The sequence below is a fragment of the Pocillopora verrucosa genome, chromosome 14 (assembly GCF_036669915.1).
Source record: "Pocillopora verrucosa isolate sample1 chromosome 14, ASM3666991v2, whole genome shotgun sequence".
Lineage (NCBI taxonomy): Eukaryota > Metazoa > Cnidaria > Anthozoa > Scleractinia > Pocilloporidae > Pocillopora > Pocillopora verrucosa.
Genome location: NC_089325.1, coordinates 17,117,580 through 17,134,330, shown reverse-complemented (window position 1 = coordinate 17,134,330; position 16,751 = coordinate 17,117,580). Strand labels below are relative to the sequence as shown.

Genomic DNA, 16,751 nt, shown 5'->3' with positions numbered 1-16,751 from the left:
CAGAGCTACTATGTTTTAACCCTTTGAATCCTAACAGTGATTAGCATCTAATTTCTCTCTACAATATCACTCCTGAATCAAACGTTAAGTTTACGAGAATAAAGCAAAAGCACACCAAATAAAGAGGCTCTTGATTATAAAACAGCAGCTGAGGAAATGTTTAGAGAACACTATGGAGAATATGCATACTGATACTAGGGTGTAAAGGGTTAAAGAATAAAACCGATAAGAAACATGACCAAGCATATACCAAACCTGTAAATTCGGACTCCCGTCTAAGGTTGCTCACGCACAACAAATTTCTAAATTTTGTAATCATCCAAAATGTTCATTTTTTATATTCATCCTTGGCGTATGTCAACTAAAACCGTTCTCTTTTCGCTCGGAGTCTGGTCGTTTCAATAAAAATTCGTTTCGGTACAGGTCCATACAAATTGAAGCTGATTCGAGACATCGACAAATTAGATTTGATACAGTTAGAAAGTCGTTTTGATACAGCTTTAGTCATTTCGATACAAACTAGTGAAGGATACATATAGATTTTTTTCTACCAGTCCGATAAAGGGAGTTAGAGATGTTAAATTTTATGACACTTTGATTAAATTCTCGTTAAGGCAATGAATTAACCTTTTTCTGTTTTATGGATCAAGCTCGTCGCACCCAAGCGCAAACGTCTGAAGGAAGCGGAATCCCTCCTGGCTCAGCAGATGTCTCACTTAAATGAGAAACGAAGCGAGTTAAAAGAAGTCATGGACAAGTTACAAAACTTGAACGATGACTACCGATCAAAAGTGAACAAGAAACAGGTGAGATAAAGCAAGTAAAATTAAAAAGTGGACGTAAAATTTAATGATGTAGCATTCAGCATTTAATTCATCTCCATGATATCAACAGTGTTAAACAGACAGGTTTGGGGAAGTGAGAAAATTGTCAACTATAGTATGATGAGAAGCATTTCTTTGCCTTTGGGATTGAGTCGTCCGAGGCTCGTTAGTTCAACTCCTCCCTGGAGCATTCTAACCATTTTTTTTCCGAGTTTACTTGTGTCAATGACCAAGAAGATCGTCTTTCAAATTGAAGAAACTGAACGAAATTGTTTTTATCTCCTCAGGAGCTGGAACGAAACATTGCATTGTGTTCCAAGAAGCTTCTGCGAGCTGAAAAACTCATCAGTGGACTGGGCGGAGAAAGGACCCGATGGACTCAGGTCAGCGGTTGTGCGAAAGACCGAATGTATTCTTTGGTTCGGCTGTGGGTAGTTTCGAGTCGAAATTAATTAAGTTTGATTTATATTGCAATGTTCAATTTAATTCCATTCGAGAGCCGAGGTGTGAGCTAATGTTTCTTATGTCGCAAGTGGGTAGCCAGATTTGCTAAGCAATATTCAAAATGGCGGCGTCCTTGATCAAATTTTTGGCATGTTTGAGGACAAATTTTGAATTTTTTTTTTTAATCTTTGGAATTTCCAAATCTATAAAATTTTATTTTTCGTAAATACGTTCAAATGGTGGTGATAAAAATAAATGGTTTCTGTGGCAAACTTCTCCTTTTAAGGCCATGAGTTTTTTTTTTTTCAGGTTGCCCAAGAGCTGGGTGAGACGTTTAATAACATCGTTGGTGACGTCCTGTTGTCGGCGGGCATTGTGGCTTATCTCGGCCCATTCACTGTGGAGTTTCGACAGGTAAACGCTGGTAAAACTCTCTTTAAACAAAGGCTCTTTTTACGCATTTTTCTTTGCGATAATTTATACAATGTACTCTTTTCTGTGAGGGGCGCGATTGTATTACACAGTCAGAATGTTCTTGCTTCGATAGACGGACCTATTCTATTACCTCTTACATTAAAAATGCAACAAAAAAACTTTGAGATTTTTGTGGAAAGAATAATAAGGCCGCGTTATAAAGCAAATAAATTTTCATCAATTTCCGTCTTAAAATAGTGTACGTTTTCATCGAATTAAAGACATTTTCTATAAGGTATTCTTCAAATCTGGGTGACGGTCGAATAAAGTAGAGACTCGGGATTTTGATACTTAAATAGTTAGTTTTTGATGAAACTTCCGCCCTCCACTTATTAGCTCACCTCTGCAATAAGTTCAGATCAATGTCAGTATCTACCCCTCCCCTAACCCAACATTAACCCTAACTTGTTATCAGTGGACTGTTGTTGGATTAGGGGAGGGGAGAGTACGTAGTTGCTCAGATACTGGGATTGATCCATAAGTTCTCTGTCTAGAACTTAAAGTTTACCAGAAGCCCTCCCTCAGGGGGCCTCCAAAGCGTTAATGGTAAGTTCATGAGTGCTACTGGTAACTAACAACAACATCAACTCCAACATCGCTCTGACGCTGGACTAAACCTCGAAATATCAGCTTTGAAACTCTTAACGGCGGTCAATTGACATTATCAACTCAGGGGATAAAGCCAAATTATCTTGTAATACTCCTCACCGACACAGTACCACAGCTTCTTTAGAAACGAACCCCCCCCCCCCCCCCCCCGTTCCCGTTAACTAACGTCATGGCCCTTTTCAGGAATGTATCAAGGAATGGTGGGGTTTGTGCCGACAGAAGAACGTTCCAGTGTCAGACAGCTTTTCGTTGTCGGCGACTCTGGGAGATCCTTTATCAACACGTGCTTGGCATATCGCTGGACTGCCGGTTGACAAGTGAGTCATTCTCCCTTCAAGATGCTCTACTTTTCCTTGTAAATACATCAAGAGAATTTGATGTTACATCACAACGACACCGACCAGCTGATAGGTTTGCCTACTCTCCTGTTTGGTGGATAATGCGTTGAAATTGATAGAAGTTAAGTATCAATCGCATACGGGACTTAGAAGGTTGATGAAGTGAGCGATCTTACGCACTGATGTAAAGCGAGGGAACTACTAGGGAAACTTTATATATATTTTTTAACACTTAAACCTCTGAGGTTGACTAGCATCCATTCTCTCACTAAGGTTTAACTACTGAATCAAACATTTATGAAAAGAAAGGAAATGATCGTCAACTTGAAAAGCTCCTAATTTTTTTTAACCAAATTCTCCTCGGAGAATGTCCATGCTAACGTTAAGGTATAAAGGATTAAGGATCGCACATTAGGGTATAGGAAGGACAAAGAAGGTTACCGTTTTTCATTTAAATTAAGTCCAAGCAGTTTTCCTCTTTCTAGCACCCACTGGATTGGATGACGTTTATACTGAGAGAAAAACGTTTTGTACTCGCAAATGTCTTGATTTTTGTTATTTCGGGGAGAAGTAGTTAGTTTTCAATTTTATCCTATATATTTTCCTCTGCGGCTTGTAAATGATCTTTTTTAATTTCATTGCCTCAAAACGATGTTTCCTATGTTTGTGAATGATTTCCTCTTCTGCGCCTCGTTTCTTTTTCAGTTTTTCACTCGATAACGCAATTATTGTGACGAACTCTCACCGCTGGCCATTGATGATAGACCCTCAGGGTCAGGCAAACAAGTGGATTAAGAATATGGAGAAACCAAACAGCTTACAGGTTAGGACTTTTAAACGGTTAGTTTTGGGACAGGTTATGATTTGTCTCAGGAGAGGGGAAAGGGGGGTAGAGCTTGGAGAATTTTGGTGGTGTCACGATAAAATTCACTAATCCCCTCATAAGGCTCTGCCGTATTCTTTTGATTCCCTTCCCCCCCCTTATTGGCAGTTGATTGGCAGCCAATATTCCTTTCGTTCCCTTCTGGGTCGGTCAGAGGGTTTCGTTTGTGTCACCATAAAATTTATCTGATCCCCAAAGGCCTGTAGTTCTCTAATAATCCCCTTCCTGATCGGCAGTCAATATTCTAAGGGTCCCCCTTTTATAATCTGTTGATGACGACTGATATCCCCTCCGTTCCCCCTGAAAACTATGTGATCCTCCCAAAATTCTTCCCCTCCCCTCCCCCCCTAGTCTTAATAAAGTTTGCACATGCGCAGACGTTGGACTGCTGCTGCTGTGTTAGTGTCACTTTGTATTTCTCCGTTTTCTTTTTAAACCAAAGTTGTGCACATTTTGCAACAACATATTTCACATGATTTACCCTATATCACCAAGTAAGTCTTTATTATCTCTCGAAAAAATTATAGGGGTACTGACTACCGACTTAAGTGGTCTCTAGAGTTTAAGTTTCAGACAGCTAGAGTTATGCCCACTACCACAGGACTGATTTGCAGGAAAAACGATTGTGATATTCTTTAAATGTTTTGTTCCAGGTGATAAAATTGTCAGACCAGAACTACGTGAGGACTTTAGAAAACTCCATTCAGGTAAACGTTATTTTCCTGCTGAATTTGTGAGTATTGGGTCAGGATATTTTTCATAACTGCAAGGTGAGGCAAAGCCAACGCAATCCTGGATTACATCTGAGAGTCAGTTGAAATTTGTCGCAGTATTTTATTTTTTTTCTCTTTTGTGATAGTTCGGGACGCCAGTTCTCTTAGAGAACGTTGGAGAGGAGCTGGATCCCTTACTGGAACCCATTCTGCTGAAACAGACGTTCAAACAGGTTGGTAATAGGCCGAAAAACACTTGGTTTTTATCCCTTTCACGCCTAAGAGTGACTAGCATCTAATTTCCCCTTACAATGTTACCTCAGGATCACTCGTTAAAGTCACGAGAATAAACGTATTGATCACCAACTAAAAATACTCTTGATTGTTAAACAAATTCTCCTTGACGGCACCTTAGGAAATGTATAGTGAACAGTATGGGGAATTGCATACTGATGTCAGGGTGTAAAGGGTTAAAGGAAAAACGCGGTATATAATGACACTAAGTACGTCTGAATTTGGTCATATCCGAAATGTCTGGAAATGTTTGTGGTAATATAACAAGGTGAAATACTCTGCTTCTTTCAGTTAACGTGTGGCTTAAAAAGGTCAGAATATTAAAAAAACTCTAGGGAAAAAAGCAAGACAAACATACAATGGAAAATATAGATGTATTATTCCTGTAAAATTCCTAAAGTGGGGTCCAATATTAACAAGGTGAAGTTGTATAGGGCAGGCAGTATAAGAATAAAGTTTCTTTTCTATGGCTTGGAACTCCGGACCTCTCGATCTGGAATCCAGAGCGCTAACCGCTCTGCCAGTGCGTTGCTACAATTAACAAGTAAACTATTATTGCCTTCATGCAGGGTGGAGTCGAGTACTTGCGGATGGGTGATCATGTAGTTGAATTTAGTAGGGTAAGTTCAAATTATATTTTAATTTTTGGCTGGAGTTTTGCTCTTTTGATAAGGAGTTTCACATCTCACACAAGAGTTCGTTGTAACGCTACCATGTGTGACTCTCTCTTTGCATAACGGAACTGACCATTTCAAAGAACCCCTTTAACCCTATCTAAAGACGCTAAGTGTTCTTGTCTTTTGTTTTGTGGTCAGGATTTCAAGTTCTACATCACCACTAAGTTAAGAAACCCACACTATCTTCCTGAGGTCTCCGTTAAGGTAAGCTGCGAAAGATGAAACGTCTAGACGTGGTTAGGAATGAGTCCCTAGTGTTAGGAACTCACAGAATTTACTCGCATAGTGTTTAAGTTGTACAGCTGCTTGATATATCATCAAAACGTAAAACACTCGTGCATCGTATTTTCTACAAACTTGCTATCAGGAATTTTTTATCGTATTTATCCTCTTTAAGAGGTTCGCGCGACAAAGGGTGGCATTAAAAAAAAAAGTCAGGAATCAGCAAACTTCGTCTGATTGCAAGTGGAGTGCCACTTTTAAAACCACATGTACTATTGATCGGATAGCATTTTGATCGCCAGTGATTCACCCAGGCATTTTTTCTCTGCACACCAAATTTCTTTTAAAGACTGTGGTCCGGCCTAAAAACACCTTTGTTCAACATTGTAGCACCTTATAGGTTATGATTAACTTTTCACCCACAACTGTTTGATTGACAGTAGTGAAACTCTAGAGATACTCGGCGATTCCCGAAGCTAACTTTGTACACCAATCACAACGGACTATTTCTTAATCCATAGCAGTGACATGTCGTGGAAACTAGTTATAAATGTGAACCTTGTATGCTGGTGCGGCGCAACAGCTCCTTTAGAAAAATGTTCTCTGTTCTTTTTATAGATTTGATTTGTTTTCCCCCCAACTTAGGTGACCCTTTTGAACTTCATGATCACACCTCTTGGCTTGGAGGATCAGTTACTGGGGATAGTGGCAGCGAAGGAAAAACCTGAGTTGGAGGAGAAAAAGAATGAGTTGATCATAGAGAGCGCTAAGAACAAGAAGCAGTTGAAGGAGATTGAGGATAAGATTCTGGAAGTGCTGTCTACTAGTGAAGGCAATATTTTGGAAGACGAGACTGCGATCGAGGTACCCAGTCATTATGCGGTTTACTAGTGCTGCAAGTAAACACGGCTGTGCTTAGATAGATGAAATCTTTCCACGAAAGTATCTGTGAATTTTTGTGCCATGACAGACTTAGATGCAGTCGTATGTGAAGATTTTGATCGGCTGTTTCAGTTAAGACTGTCATACATTCTTCTTTACTCACACTGTGTGTGTTAGGTATTATCATCCAGCAAAAAGCTGTCAGAGGAAATCTCAGTCAAACAAGAAATCGCCACTAAAACTGAAAAGGAAATTGATAAAACTCGAGGAGGTTACAAACCAGTGAGTAGAAAAGCCTTCTAATTCTTTTGTTGTAATTTACAGTACAGACAAAGTCATTCGGAGAGTGAAGCTATGAACTCGTAGTTATTTGTATCGTTCATTTTTTCCTGATAACCCAGTTATTCAAGCAATTCTTGACTTCCTACGTCATCACATTGGTATTTTTAGCAAGCATTACTTATTTTAGGACGGGCGCTCAGAAACCATCTCAACTTTTGAGAAAGTTTTAAATATCAAATGCACAAATATTGTCTAACTGTGACGTATTTTATTGCTCTGTTGGTCTGATATCTCTTGTTATTGTGTATTGTCAGGTGGCTAAACACTCCAGTATCTTGTTCTTCACTATATCCGACCTGGCCAACATTGAGCCGATGTACCAATACTCGCTGACATGGTTTATCAATCTTTACCTGCAGGTAAGTACTTTGCTAATTTTACTTGAGGACTGCGAACGATCAGGCAAATATCATTGCTTATTGCCAAATCTGTTGCGTCCTTGTTGCCCCATGCCGAAAGAACGCTCAAAAAACCACTGCCAAAAATCTACGTCTTTCAAAGTTTTTTTTTTAATGGTTAATTGGGACGCTCTCTCCTTTGCAGTCAATCTTGAATAGTGAGCCGTCCTCAGACCTTGGCAGAAGGATATTGAACCTCAATGATCATTTTACTTACAGGTAATGAGGGAGATGCAATTACATTGTTTCTACAATATACCTCTCTATTTATGTGCAAGACCTATCAAGATGATAGCTCGGTGATGTTATTATTACAATTCGCCCTTGTCATTTCATATTGTTGACCATTTCATGTTGCCTGTGTTGTTTCATAGTATCTACAGAAACGTGTGCCGATCATTGTTTGAGAAGGACAAACTGTTGTTCTCGTTTTTGTTGTGCATTGGTATTCTGAAAGGAAGGTATGAGGTTTATTTCTACAGGCTGAGGGGGGGGGGGGGGTGAAAAGTATATGTTAATTGTGTTCATTAGTGTCCAGATTAAGACAACATATTAAAGAAAGGTTTAAATTATTTCGCTCTTTCACTTCTTCAAAAAAGGTGAATAATGTAGTAAAAGAGTACGATGAAATTTGAAGTCTTTAAATGCACCAAAGTGATCAGGGAGAGCCAAACGTGAAGAATATGCGTTATCTTTTTCAGTTTTAATAGGATAAAGGTCAGAAATTTATCTTGTGGCTCGCTATACCTAATGGGATAAAGGTTACTAATTCATGACTGAAATACATTTTTCTCTGAAGTTTGTCCCATAGATATTTGGATCAATATATATACGTTGTTGTGAGAAGATGATAAATTTTATTTGTTTGTTGTATTTTCAGCGGTAAAATTGATGAGCAGGAATGGCGTTTTTTATTGACGGGCGGAGTGGCCTTGGAAAACAAATTTCCAAACCCTGCATCGGATTGGTTGACCGACAAGTCTTGGGCTGAGATGGTTCGATGTTCAGCGCTACCATCATTTCAAGGAATCCTCAAACACTTCACAGCGAGAGTAAGTTTTCAAAGCTGTACTTGGTTTTTTGATTTGTTACTATCATTATAACCGCAAAGAACTTCGTGATCACCTACTTTAGCTGTTCTTGGGACATATGTGATTGGATCTTTTGAAAAAGCTTTTTGGGAAAGAGTTCGGCATTTTAAAGTAACCCTGACTAGTAACTTTGTTTATTTGATCCCTCAGATTTCGGAATGGAAGGCGTTCTATGACTCTGCCACTCCCCAAACGGAACCACTTCCCGAGCCTTGGGAAGATGATCTTAATAAGCTGCAACATTTGATTGTCTTGAGATGTTTGAGGCCGGATAAGGTGAAGATTGCAAAAAAACTTTTTTGTACTTTTTAAATAACCATCCAGACTGAGGTGAGAGCATTTAAGGAGCTGCGGGAATTATTTTGGTTTCAGTTTACCTCCATGTTTAAGGCGTTTTACTCGGTGAGGGTCTTGTTAAAAAGGAGGAAAATACAACTGCTTATAAAAAGAGCACAAAAGTGTCTTGCAAACTCGATTCAGAAGTAACCGAGGACAACATTCTTCTCTCCCGACTCCATCTGAAAATGTTTAGACGTTTTAGTCTTGTATCGTAGGCTCGTCTCGTGCATATTCTCGCTCTGAGGATTAGCTTCTCCTTTTGCCACCTGGTAGCTATGGTCGCTCTCGGCATCCAAGTTCAGGCTAGCACATCGCTTTCGAATTCCAATCTAATGAAAAAGTTTCCCAAACCTGGCATGCAAACAAACTCTGAGACGGTCAGGTAAGGTTTATTTACTGTGCCGTCACAAGAAGTTCTTTGTAGATCCATTTCAAATTTCCCTATATCCTACATTCATTAAGATGTAGTGTACTTCTTCTACTTTCATTAAGATGTAGTGTACTTGAGTGATCTCCTTGCCATTGTCCTTTGTTTCTCTGACCAGCATATATATTTATACCGTTTGACCCTCCAGATCACACTCGAGTTCTTTTCTTTGACAGGTCACCTTAGGCGTACGTGACTTCATAACATTCTACATGAGTCCGGCGTACATAGAGCCGCCCACATTTGACCTGTCCAAGTGTTATGAAGACTCAGATTGCTGTGTGCCGTTGATTTTTGTGTTGTCACCCGGAGCAGATCCCATGGCCAGCTTAGTAAAGTTTGCCGAGGACATAGGTATGAATCGTGGAACCAATCATCAAATAATAAAGTTGCTTTCCTGGTGAAAAGCTAGTTTTCGCCCACGACGGAGTCAGAGTCGTAATTAGACGTGCGTAAATTAAAACCTGCATAACCTTGTTTTGTAACCTGTTGAGGCTCGGAGATGACTCGCTGTAGACTGCAGGTTCTTCAATACTTTGTTTTCTATCAAGTAATCCAGTTATTTCCGGCCCAATACTGTTTTGTATCGTTTTGTTTTTATGGTAGGTGTGACCAGGTCTCATTTTCAGACCATTTCACTTGGTCAGGGACAAGGACCCATTGCTTCAAAGATGATCAATGAAGTAAGACGACTGTTATAGAATACTAATCATAAAAACTACAATTTCCTCGATTGTGATCGGTTTAAAAAACTCCTATTTTTCACCAATTAACTTGCCAAGTTATCGGACCGTTTGTTATCGAACAGTTTGTTTGTTTGTGCGGTCGCCTGATTGTGTTATCAATCGTATGATTACAGACCATATTGGACTCCACTCAGCCCTATTACCGATACTTATAGAACCTGAAAAAATTTGGTAGTGACTTGACTTATATTCTTGATAGACTGCGACCCTTCACCCTGAACCAATCACAAGTTCACCAAAAGTAATATTTGCACACGCATGCGTAAAGCTTCATTTATACAAGCAAGTTCCATTTGGTAGGGTTGATAACATTTAGTAGGTCTTCCATGGCAAACTCCGTTGTCTGGAAATTGGCACTTGTTTCACAAGTAGGCTTTTTTTGGGAAAACTTTCTTTTGTTTGGTTTTTAATGATGGACAATATTGTCGAGTAAATTATCAACGGCTAAAGGGAGAAGCAATAATCTCGTGGCTTGTGCGCTGTATTCTGGATCGATGGTTTCAGTTCGATTGCTGGCCGAGAATCTGTGCTGTGTTTGTTAGCGAGACATTTTTGTCTTATGTACATTTAACAATTTTTTTTGTAGGCCATCGCTGTCGGGGACTGGGTTGTACTACAGAATTGCCATCTTGCAACATCGTGGATGCCTATTCTTGAGAAAATATGCGAGGAGGTGAGAAGGTTTTCAACACTTACTATATTTTAACGCGATTATTAAGTGTCGAGCATAGATGGCTGGTTGTTATTCGTGGGCTATCACGCTACAGTCACAAAATCTGAGTGCTGACCGCCCCCCCTTCCCCATCCACTTCCTTGAACTTGATGATAATACATTCCTTTGTTACATTAAGTGACTGATGCGAACTTTTGGTAATTTATGCCATTAATTTCGCCCAGTTTATAATTTCCAACTTCTTATTACCAGTCTTTTTGACGGAGTATTTAAAATTGTATTGAACATTTCATTGCTGATCACTCCTTGTCAAATGAACGACCTGTGAATCAGCGAATTCGTTGAGCAGCAGCAGAGCGTCGAGAAAAGTGCAGCGTATGCGGGGTTAAACATGTAGCATATCACCTTTACTAGGAGTCAGTAAGAAAATCATTGGAATTAGATGAAGCTCCCTCGTGCACTGATTAATAAACACATATTTGCACTGTGGTATCTCGTTTAGGTTATCGTCCCGGAAAAGACGCACAAGAATTTTAGACTTTGGCTTACAAGTTACCCCACCGAAAGATTCCCTGTGTCCATCTTACAAAACGGTAAGAGACAGTTTGCTTTCTTTTCAGTAACCTCCTGTTTGATTTTTTTGTATGTTTACTTAAAATAACGGAATTCAAAGATTTAGTAGGGTTTTTTTCCAGTGTTTAGTTTACCTGAAGTCTCGCTGAATGTACGAAAATTCAGCATTTTTAAAGAACGAATGTACCACTCCAGCTATTGATGTGGCCAGGAGCTGTGATCTTGTGTAGGGTCTAGGGCGAGTTAAGCTCCTTTTCAAGCGTTCGTCAACTCGTTATTTCGAGCTAATTTTAGCAAACGAAGCCAACAACGCCTGTTTTACACATCTGGACAAACACAGCCTTTGGAATAACTGTCTCGTTGAAAAAAAACACGAATATTGAAATAAATTCTTATTAAAGGACGATGAAAGAGTTAAACCATCCATAATTTAAAATTTCTTCCGCCAATTATCTTCCATGGGTTACTGTGATTTACGTTCCACTTTTCATCTGAGGGAAAGCATTAAAAAAAAAAACCACGAATTATTTCGATCTGTTCGTCGTAAAGAAGGTTGACTTTTGAAAATCATGCGAACCTGCCATTTCGTCCAAATCTACTCGCAGTTTTTTGTTTAATGCACTTTTTTATTTATTTGTTTATTTTTGTTGCTGTTTGAGGATAGTGCAGTGCCCTAGGTCACCTTGACTGTTTTTTCGATGAGTCAGCGCGCTATGTCTGAGTCATTACTGACTCCCCGATCAAGGCTCGTGATGTATTGTATATTTGCTCTGCACCGATTGAGCATCTGTCGCTTACTTGTCCGCTCTCCTGGCCTCTCATACTGAATTGAATTTAATATTCATGACTATTTCTTTGTCTTTCAACCTATTCGCAGGAGTGAAAATGACCAATGAGCCACCGATGGGACTCCGGGCCAATTTATTACGGTCGTACCACAGCGATCCCATATCAGACCCTGCCTTTTTCAGTGGCTGCAACAAACCCAAGGTAACATGAACTGGAATCATAACTCAAAATTATTTAATGACTATTTTTTGTTTAACTCTCTTGTCTACTTTCCTGTTCGTAATTGGTGCATCTACTGAAGCGACAATGAGCGCTTTATGTATTATCTCAAGATATACAGTTACTACCAATTTTTGTTTGCAACGTCTCTTTTGCTTTACTGTAAGTTTTCGTCAAGGTTATGGGTCTAACGCACTAAGAACACTGAACTAACCAGCTGTATAGCGGCACTAAATTCACCCTCCTAGCCTAATGTTGATATGCAGTACAGCAGTCGAAACGTCGCGATGAGCCGTTGAAAGTGACTTATCGAGACACAAACATTCATACGTTAAAGAGTGGTTGGTGGGCCTCTTAAAGGGCTTTTCAACTGAGTATCGTAAAACCAAAAGCAACGTAATCACAACGGCCAATCAGAGGAGAGGAAAATATCTTAAAGAGCCGATGAGAACTTAAGGTAAAACCCACTGAATTCTCTGAAGCGCGGGAAAACGCGGATGACGAAGTCGTGATTGGTTTTATTTTTGCTTCTGATTGGTCGAGAGGGTGGCCCAAATTTATTTGGACCACTCACAGAACGAAGTAAAGCGAAACCATTGCAGACGCTCCATTGAAAACTTCTCTAAAACTAGTTGCGCTTTTCGAAATGTGTTATGTCGATGCGATCTTGCAGGTCTGGAAGAAACTACTTTTCAGCTTATGTTTTTTTCACGCGCTGGTTCAAGAAAGACGCAAGTTCGGTCCTCTGGGTTGGAACATTCCGTACGAGTTTAACGAGTCTGACCTTAGAATTAGCGTTCGTCAACAACAGGTGAGGATTTATCCTGAAGACATGTGGGTAAGAGTACTTGTTTTTTCAGTCACCCTCGATCTCTTACGGATCTCCTGTAAATAAATGATTTGATTGACGTGAAATTAGAAAAATCTTCGGCTTCATCCGAACATAGCTTTTTGAGGAGTTTAGTTCCTTCAAAGAATTGTTCTTTTTTTTCTTTTTAATGGAGCCCTGAATACACGATAATCCATCTAGACTATCTTACAAACATCATACTGGTATAGTGATCGGAAATCTGAAGCCGTAAGCGTATCTTGAAGCTGTTACTTCTATTGCTATGGAGCTTTGTGATAATTGCCGGCCGAAAAACAATCCTGATTCGAGGCTTCAACTAGCTTCTTCGCATACTGCACTTTCAAGAGTATTTATGACCCAGCACGCAATTTTGATCCAAGCCATCTAACATTCCGCTGTTGTTTCAAAATATATACGCATCGCAAAAGTCAGGTTTGCGTTCTTCATCGCTCCAATCAAAGCATGAGGAGAGAAAAATAGCTGGATATCGCGGCAGAAGACTTATTTCCATGCCTTCAGCTTCAAGACTAAAAGTGTGTCATGGTTGGTTTTACAGATGTTTTTGAATGACTATGAAGAAGTTCCCCTGGACGCTCTGACCTACCTCACTGGACAGTGTAACTATGGAGGACGGGTGACCGATGAAAGAGACAGGTATGATAGAACTCAATGGCTCTGTACTGTGGCTGAAACAAGTCATCAACCTTTCTAAGTACCATGGCCCTAAGTGCAGCTCCGAATGCCTTTTTTCTTTAAATGTCGGACTTTCGTTTAATGAAGTTAAACTTCGTTAGTGAAGGGGGTAAATTTCTAAAGAAACTGTGGTGCTGCGTCTCGGTGGGGATTACAACAAGGTCATTTGATTTTATCAACTGAGTTGACAATGCAAATTTGCCACTTTCGAAACTCTTAACGGTGGCCAATTGGCATTATCAACTCAGCCGATAGAACAAATCATCTTGTAATACCCCACCGACACAACACCACAGTTTCTTTAAAAACTTAGTCCCTTAATTCATTTGCCATGTAATCGCTTAACTCTTGTCTTTGTATTTTTCAATCCACATATTTAGCTTTGGAAACTCTTCACGGTGGCCAACTAACATTATCAATTCAGTTGATAAAATCAAATGATCTGCGTTGGCGAAGGCCTATAAACTGATCTTATTTGATGTAAAAAAAAAAAAAGTTAACGCAAAAAAAATACAGAACAAAAGACAAAACGGAGAAAACGTTGAAAACAATAGGCTAATGAAGCGGTGTTTCATAGTGACGTGTCTTGTGTCTTCCACACCGAGAAGGAACGTGTTTCGCTGCGAAAATATTTTTATCCAAACAAGGGGAATTTGTTATTGGAAACTTAAACAAAGACTCCTAGGACTCTGCATTAAACATTCTTACCCCCCCCCCCCTCGGTTTTCCCCTTTTTCTAACCCGAATACTTTCTCATTTCCACAGGCGTCTTATTTTGAGTCTCTTGTCCATTTTTTACTGCCGGGAGGTCACAGAAGATGAGAACTACAAGTATTCCAGTAGCGGTTCATATTTCGCGCCTCCAGAGGTCAGTGTCAGTTCGTTAAGGGACAAAATTACTATCCTAATTACTATATGACACACCAGTGCTAAAAGCTACACTAAAACCCCAGTTTGGTGAGGCATACCAGACGGCAGAAGTCAGCCGTTGAAGGCAATTCGTTGATGACGAATGGAGATAAACTTAAACGGAACGTACACGTGGAACTCAGGGGCATTTAAATCCAATTACATACATCATACGTTAAAAATTTAATAGACAGAACTATAGTGATTGAACTTGGGTTTACAGAAGAGGAATAAGGTTTACAACTATGCAAAACCCTCCTATAACACTAAATAATAGAGGAGTTCTATCTCCAAATCAGTGGCCCTTAATTTTCTAAACGTTCCAAATGGGCGCGAACGATTAAATTCCCCATAAACAAATTAGCGGCTTTTCCGTGTGAATGATGGATACCCTAGATATTTCTTTAATCTCCGCCCGTGCTCAATGTTGAATAAAGCAGCTTTGGAGAGAGTTCCAGGTTCGAGCCCCTGACTGAGTCATTGTTTTGTGTTCTTGCGCAAGACAGTTTCACATTGCCTCTTTCCACCCAGGCCTCGAAGCTTGCATAGCACAGTCCATTAGATAAATCTCTATCCGATGGATAGCGCGGTACGTTTTGCTATCAGTTATCCGCCGGATAGCGATTAATCCGTTGGATAGCGTTATCCGTGGAAAAGCGTTATCCGTTTGATAGGGGTTTCCTTTGGATAGCGTTATCCGCCCTTTGAATAACTGGGCCTAGGAGGATAATTACGTACTGGCGAGTTTTCAGGGAATCCTTAAGGAATGCAAGGGGGTGGGGTTGCCTACGTTTGATTAGCATTCCATCCAGGGGTATTAGCAAGACTCTTATTCACTTTATGCAACGGAGACAAGGATGGTGCCGGGGCCACTTGGTTCGAGTGCACATTTTAATTCACAGATTGGTTGAGATTTCAGGACCAATCACAGAGCTAAATAAAGTAAATTCCAAGCAATTCCGGCTAACTTTATACACTCAATTGAAATCTGCCCTAAACTGATGCTGTTCTTGTATTGTCATTCTACCGTCACAGGGTCCTTATGATAGCTATCTGGAGTACATCCGTAGTCTGCCTCTCACTCCAGATCCTGAGGTAACTTCTGTTAGATAGTTACAGCCGTTTAAGTCTCTATCCTCCATCGTGAAATAGAAAAAGAAGTCAAATTCTTTCAGTGGCCCTTTACAAGAAGTGCACTGAAAAGAGCTTAGAAAATACGCGATATTGAAGAAGCTGAAGAATTTAGGCATAAATACTGGCTTTACACTCATAGCTTATCAGATCTCAGGATTTGCGTCATCTTGCCCGCTCACGAAGCCATGCAGTCATATGAGAAATTTAAATATATTCTACAATTTGTTTGACAGGTATTTGGTCTGCACGAGAATGCTGATATAACAAAGAACCAACGTGAAACTCAACAGCTATTTGACGGAATTCTACTCACGCTACCCCGGCAGGTAGGAAATGATGGAATCTCAGTGTTTCTTCCCTTTACTTTATACTTCTGGAAAACTACACTGTGATTCTATCAAGCGTTTATTATACAATCCTTAACACCACTTCTGAGCAGTTCCAAGGTTCACACATGCGCAGACGTTTGACCGCTGTGTTTGAGGGGCGCAGTGCTCTTTAAGGATCATCAGCACCCCGTATCAGTGAGCAAAATAGCTCCTTAATTCCTCAATAAACTACCGTCTTGGCCAGTATTGCTAATTCACGCCCTACAATTCTTTCGTATTCTGTACGGATGGTCGATTTGAACAAGAGAGTGATTCCTTGAGTCAAAAAAGAAAAAAGAAATGATGGGTAACCGCACTTGATTTTGACGAGATAGCTAATTTCCTCTCAAGAGAATGGCGGCTGTTAAGAAAATACTGCTACTTTTCTGCTTTCATGGGAAATTTTGTGGGTGCATGTGACAACTTTCGTTACGAGATTTAGATCTGTATAGCGGGTGATAAGTGATAAGAAATAAAGTTTTTGAGTAAAGATGGATATGGAAATCCACTATTAAAGTTTGGACATCTTGACTATTCCTGATGGTGTTTTCAATGATTGTGTGATTTCAGACCTCTAGTGGAGGGAAATCTTCTCAGGAAGTGATTGAGGATTTGGCTTGTGACATCCTGTCGAAAATTCCTCTGCCTTTTGACACAGAAATGGTTCAGGTGAGTGGTTCGGTTATTCTAGAAGCAAAAAAAAAATTGTTATGTGATCTTCGTTGGTAGTAAAAACTTATTAGGTCTCACAGTTAGTTCGTGCACCATGATTGGTCAATTGAACGGGCCGTGTTTTACTATGGCTCGCTAAATGTAAAAGTTTGAATTGAATTGAAATCC

The 16,751-nt window shown here is 39.8% G+C and overlaps 1 protein-coding gene across 1 annotated transcript in view; it reads left to right on the top strand.

Annotated features, from left to right (window-relative positions):
* Window positions 1-16,751, top strand: part of LOC131772470 (dynein axonemal heavy chain 3) — a 71,354-nt gene that overhangs the window by 48,336 nt on the left and 6,267 nt on the right. The window contains exons 61-87 of the mRNA XM_066161441.1: window positions 651-806; window positions 1,112-1,207; window positions 1,578-1,682; window positions 2,535-2,668; window positions 3,395-3,512; window positions 4,226-4,279; window positions 4,432-4,518; window positions 5,149-5,199; window positions 5,395-5,460; window positions 6,124-6,342; window positions 6,538-6,642; window positions 6,957-7,061; window positions 7,246-7,319; window positions 7,475-7,561; window positions 7,981-8,152; window positions 8,342-8,467; window positions 9,134-9,311; window positions 9,564-9,640; window positions 10,290-10,376; window positions 10,879-10,969; window positions 11,827-11,939; window positions 12,631-12,768; window positions 13,364-13,461; window positions 14,266-14,368; window positions 15,445-15,504; window positions 15,777-15,869; window positions 16,482-16,580. Of these exons, the coding sequence (XP_066017538.1) occupies window positions 651-806; window positions 1,112-1,207; window positions 1,578-1,682; window positions 2,535-2,668; window positions 3,395-3,512; window positions 4,226-4,279; window positions 4,432-4,518; window positions 5,149-5,199; window positions 5,395-5,460; window positions 6,124-6,342; window positions 6,538-6,642; window positions 6,957-7,061; window positions 7,246-7,319; window positions 7,475-7,561; window positions 7,981-8,152; window positions 8,342-8,467; window positions 9,134-9,311; window positions 9,564-9,640; window positions 10,290-10,376; window positions 10,879-10,969; window positions 11,827-11,939; window positions 12,631-12,768; window positions 13,364-13,461; window positions 14,266-14,368; window positions 15,445-15,504; window positions 15,777-15,869; window positions 16,482-16,580 (2,892 nt within the window). The remainder of the gene's footprint in view (window positions 1-650; window positions 807-1,111; window positions 1,208-1,577; window positions 1,683-2,534; window positions 2,669-3,394; window positions 3,513-4,225; window positions 4,280-4,431; window positions 4,519-5,148; window positions 5,200-5,394; window positions 5,461-6,123; window positions 6,343-6,537; window positions 6,643-6,956; window positions 7,062-7,245; window positions 7,320-7,474; window positions 7,562-7,980; window positions 8,153-8,341; window positions 8,468-9,133; window positions 9,312-9,563; window positions 9,641-10,289; window positions 10,377-10,878; window positions 10,970-11,826; window positions 11,940-12,630; window positions 12,769-13,363; window positions 13,462-14,265; window positions 14,369-15,444; window positions 15,505-15,776; window positions 15,870-16,481; window positions 16,581-16,751) is intronic.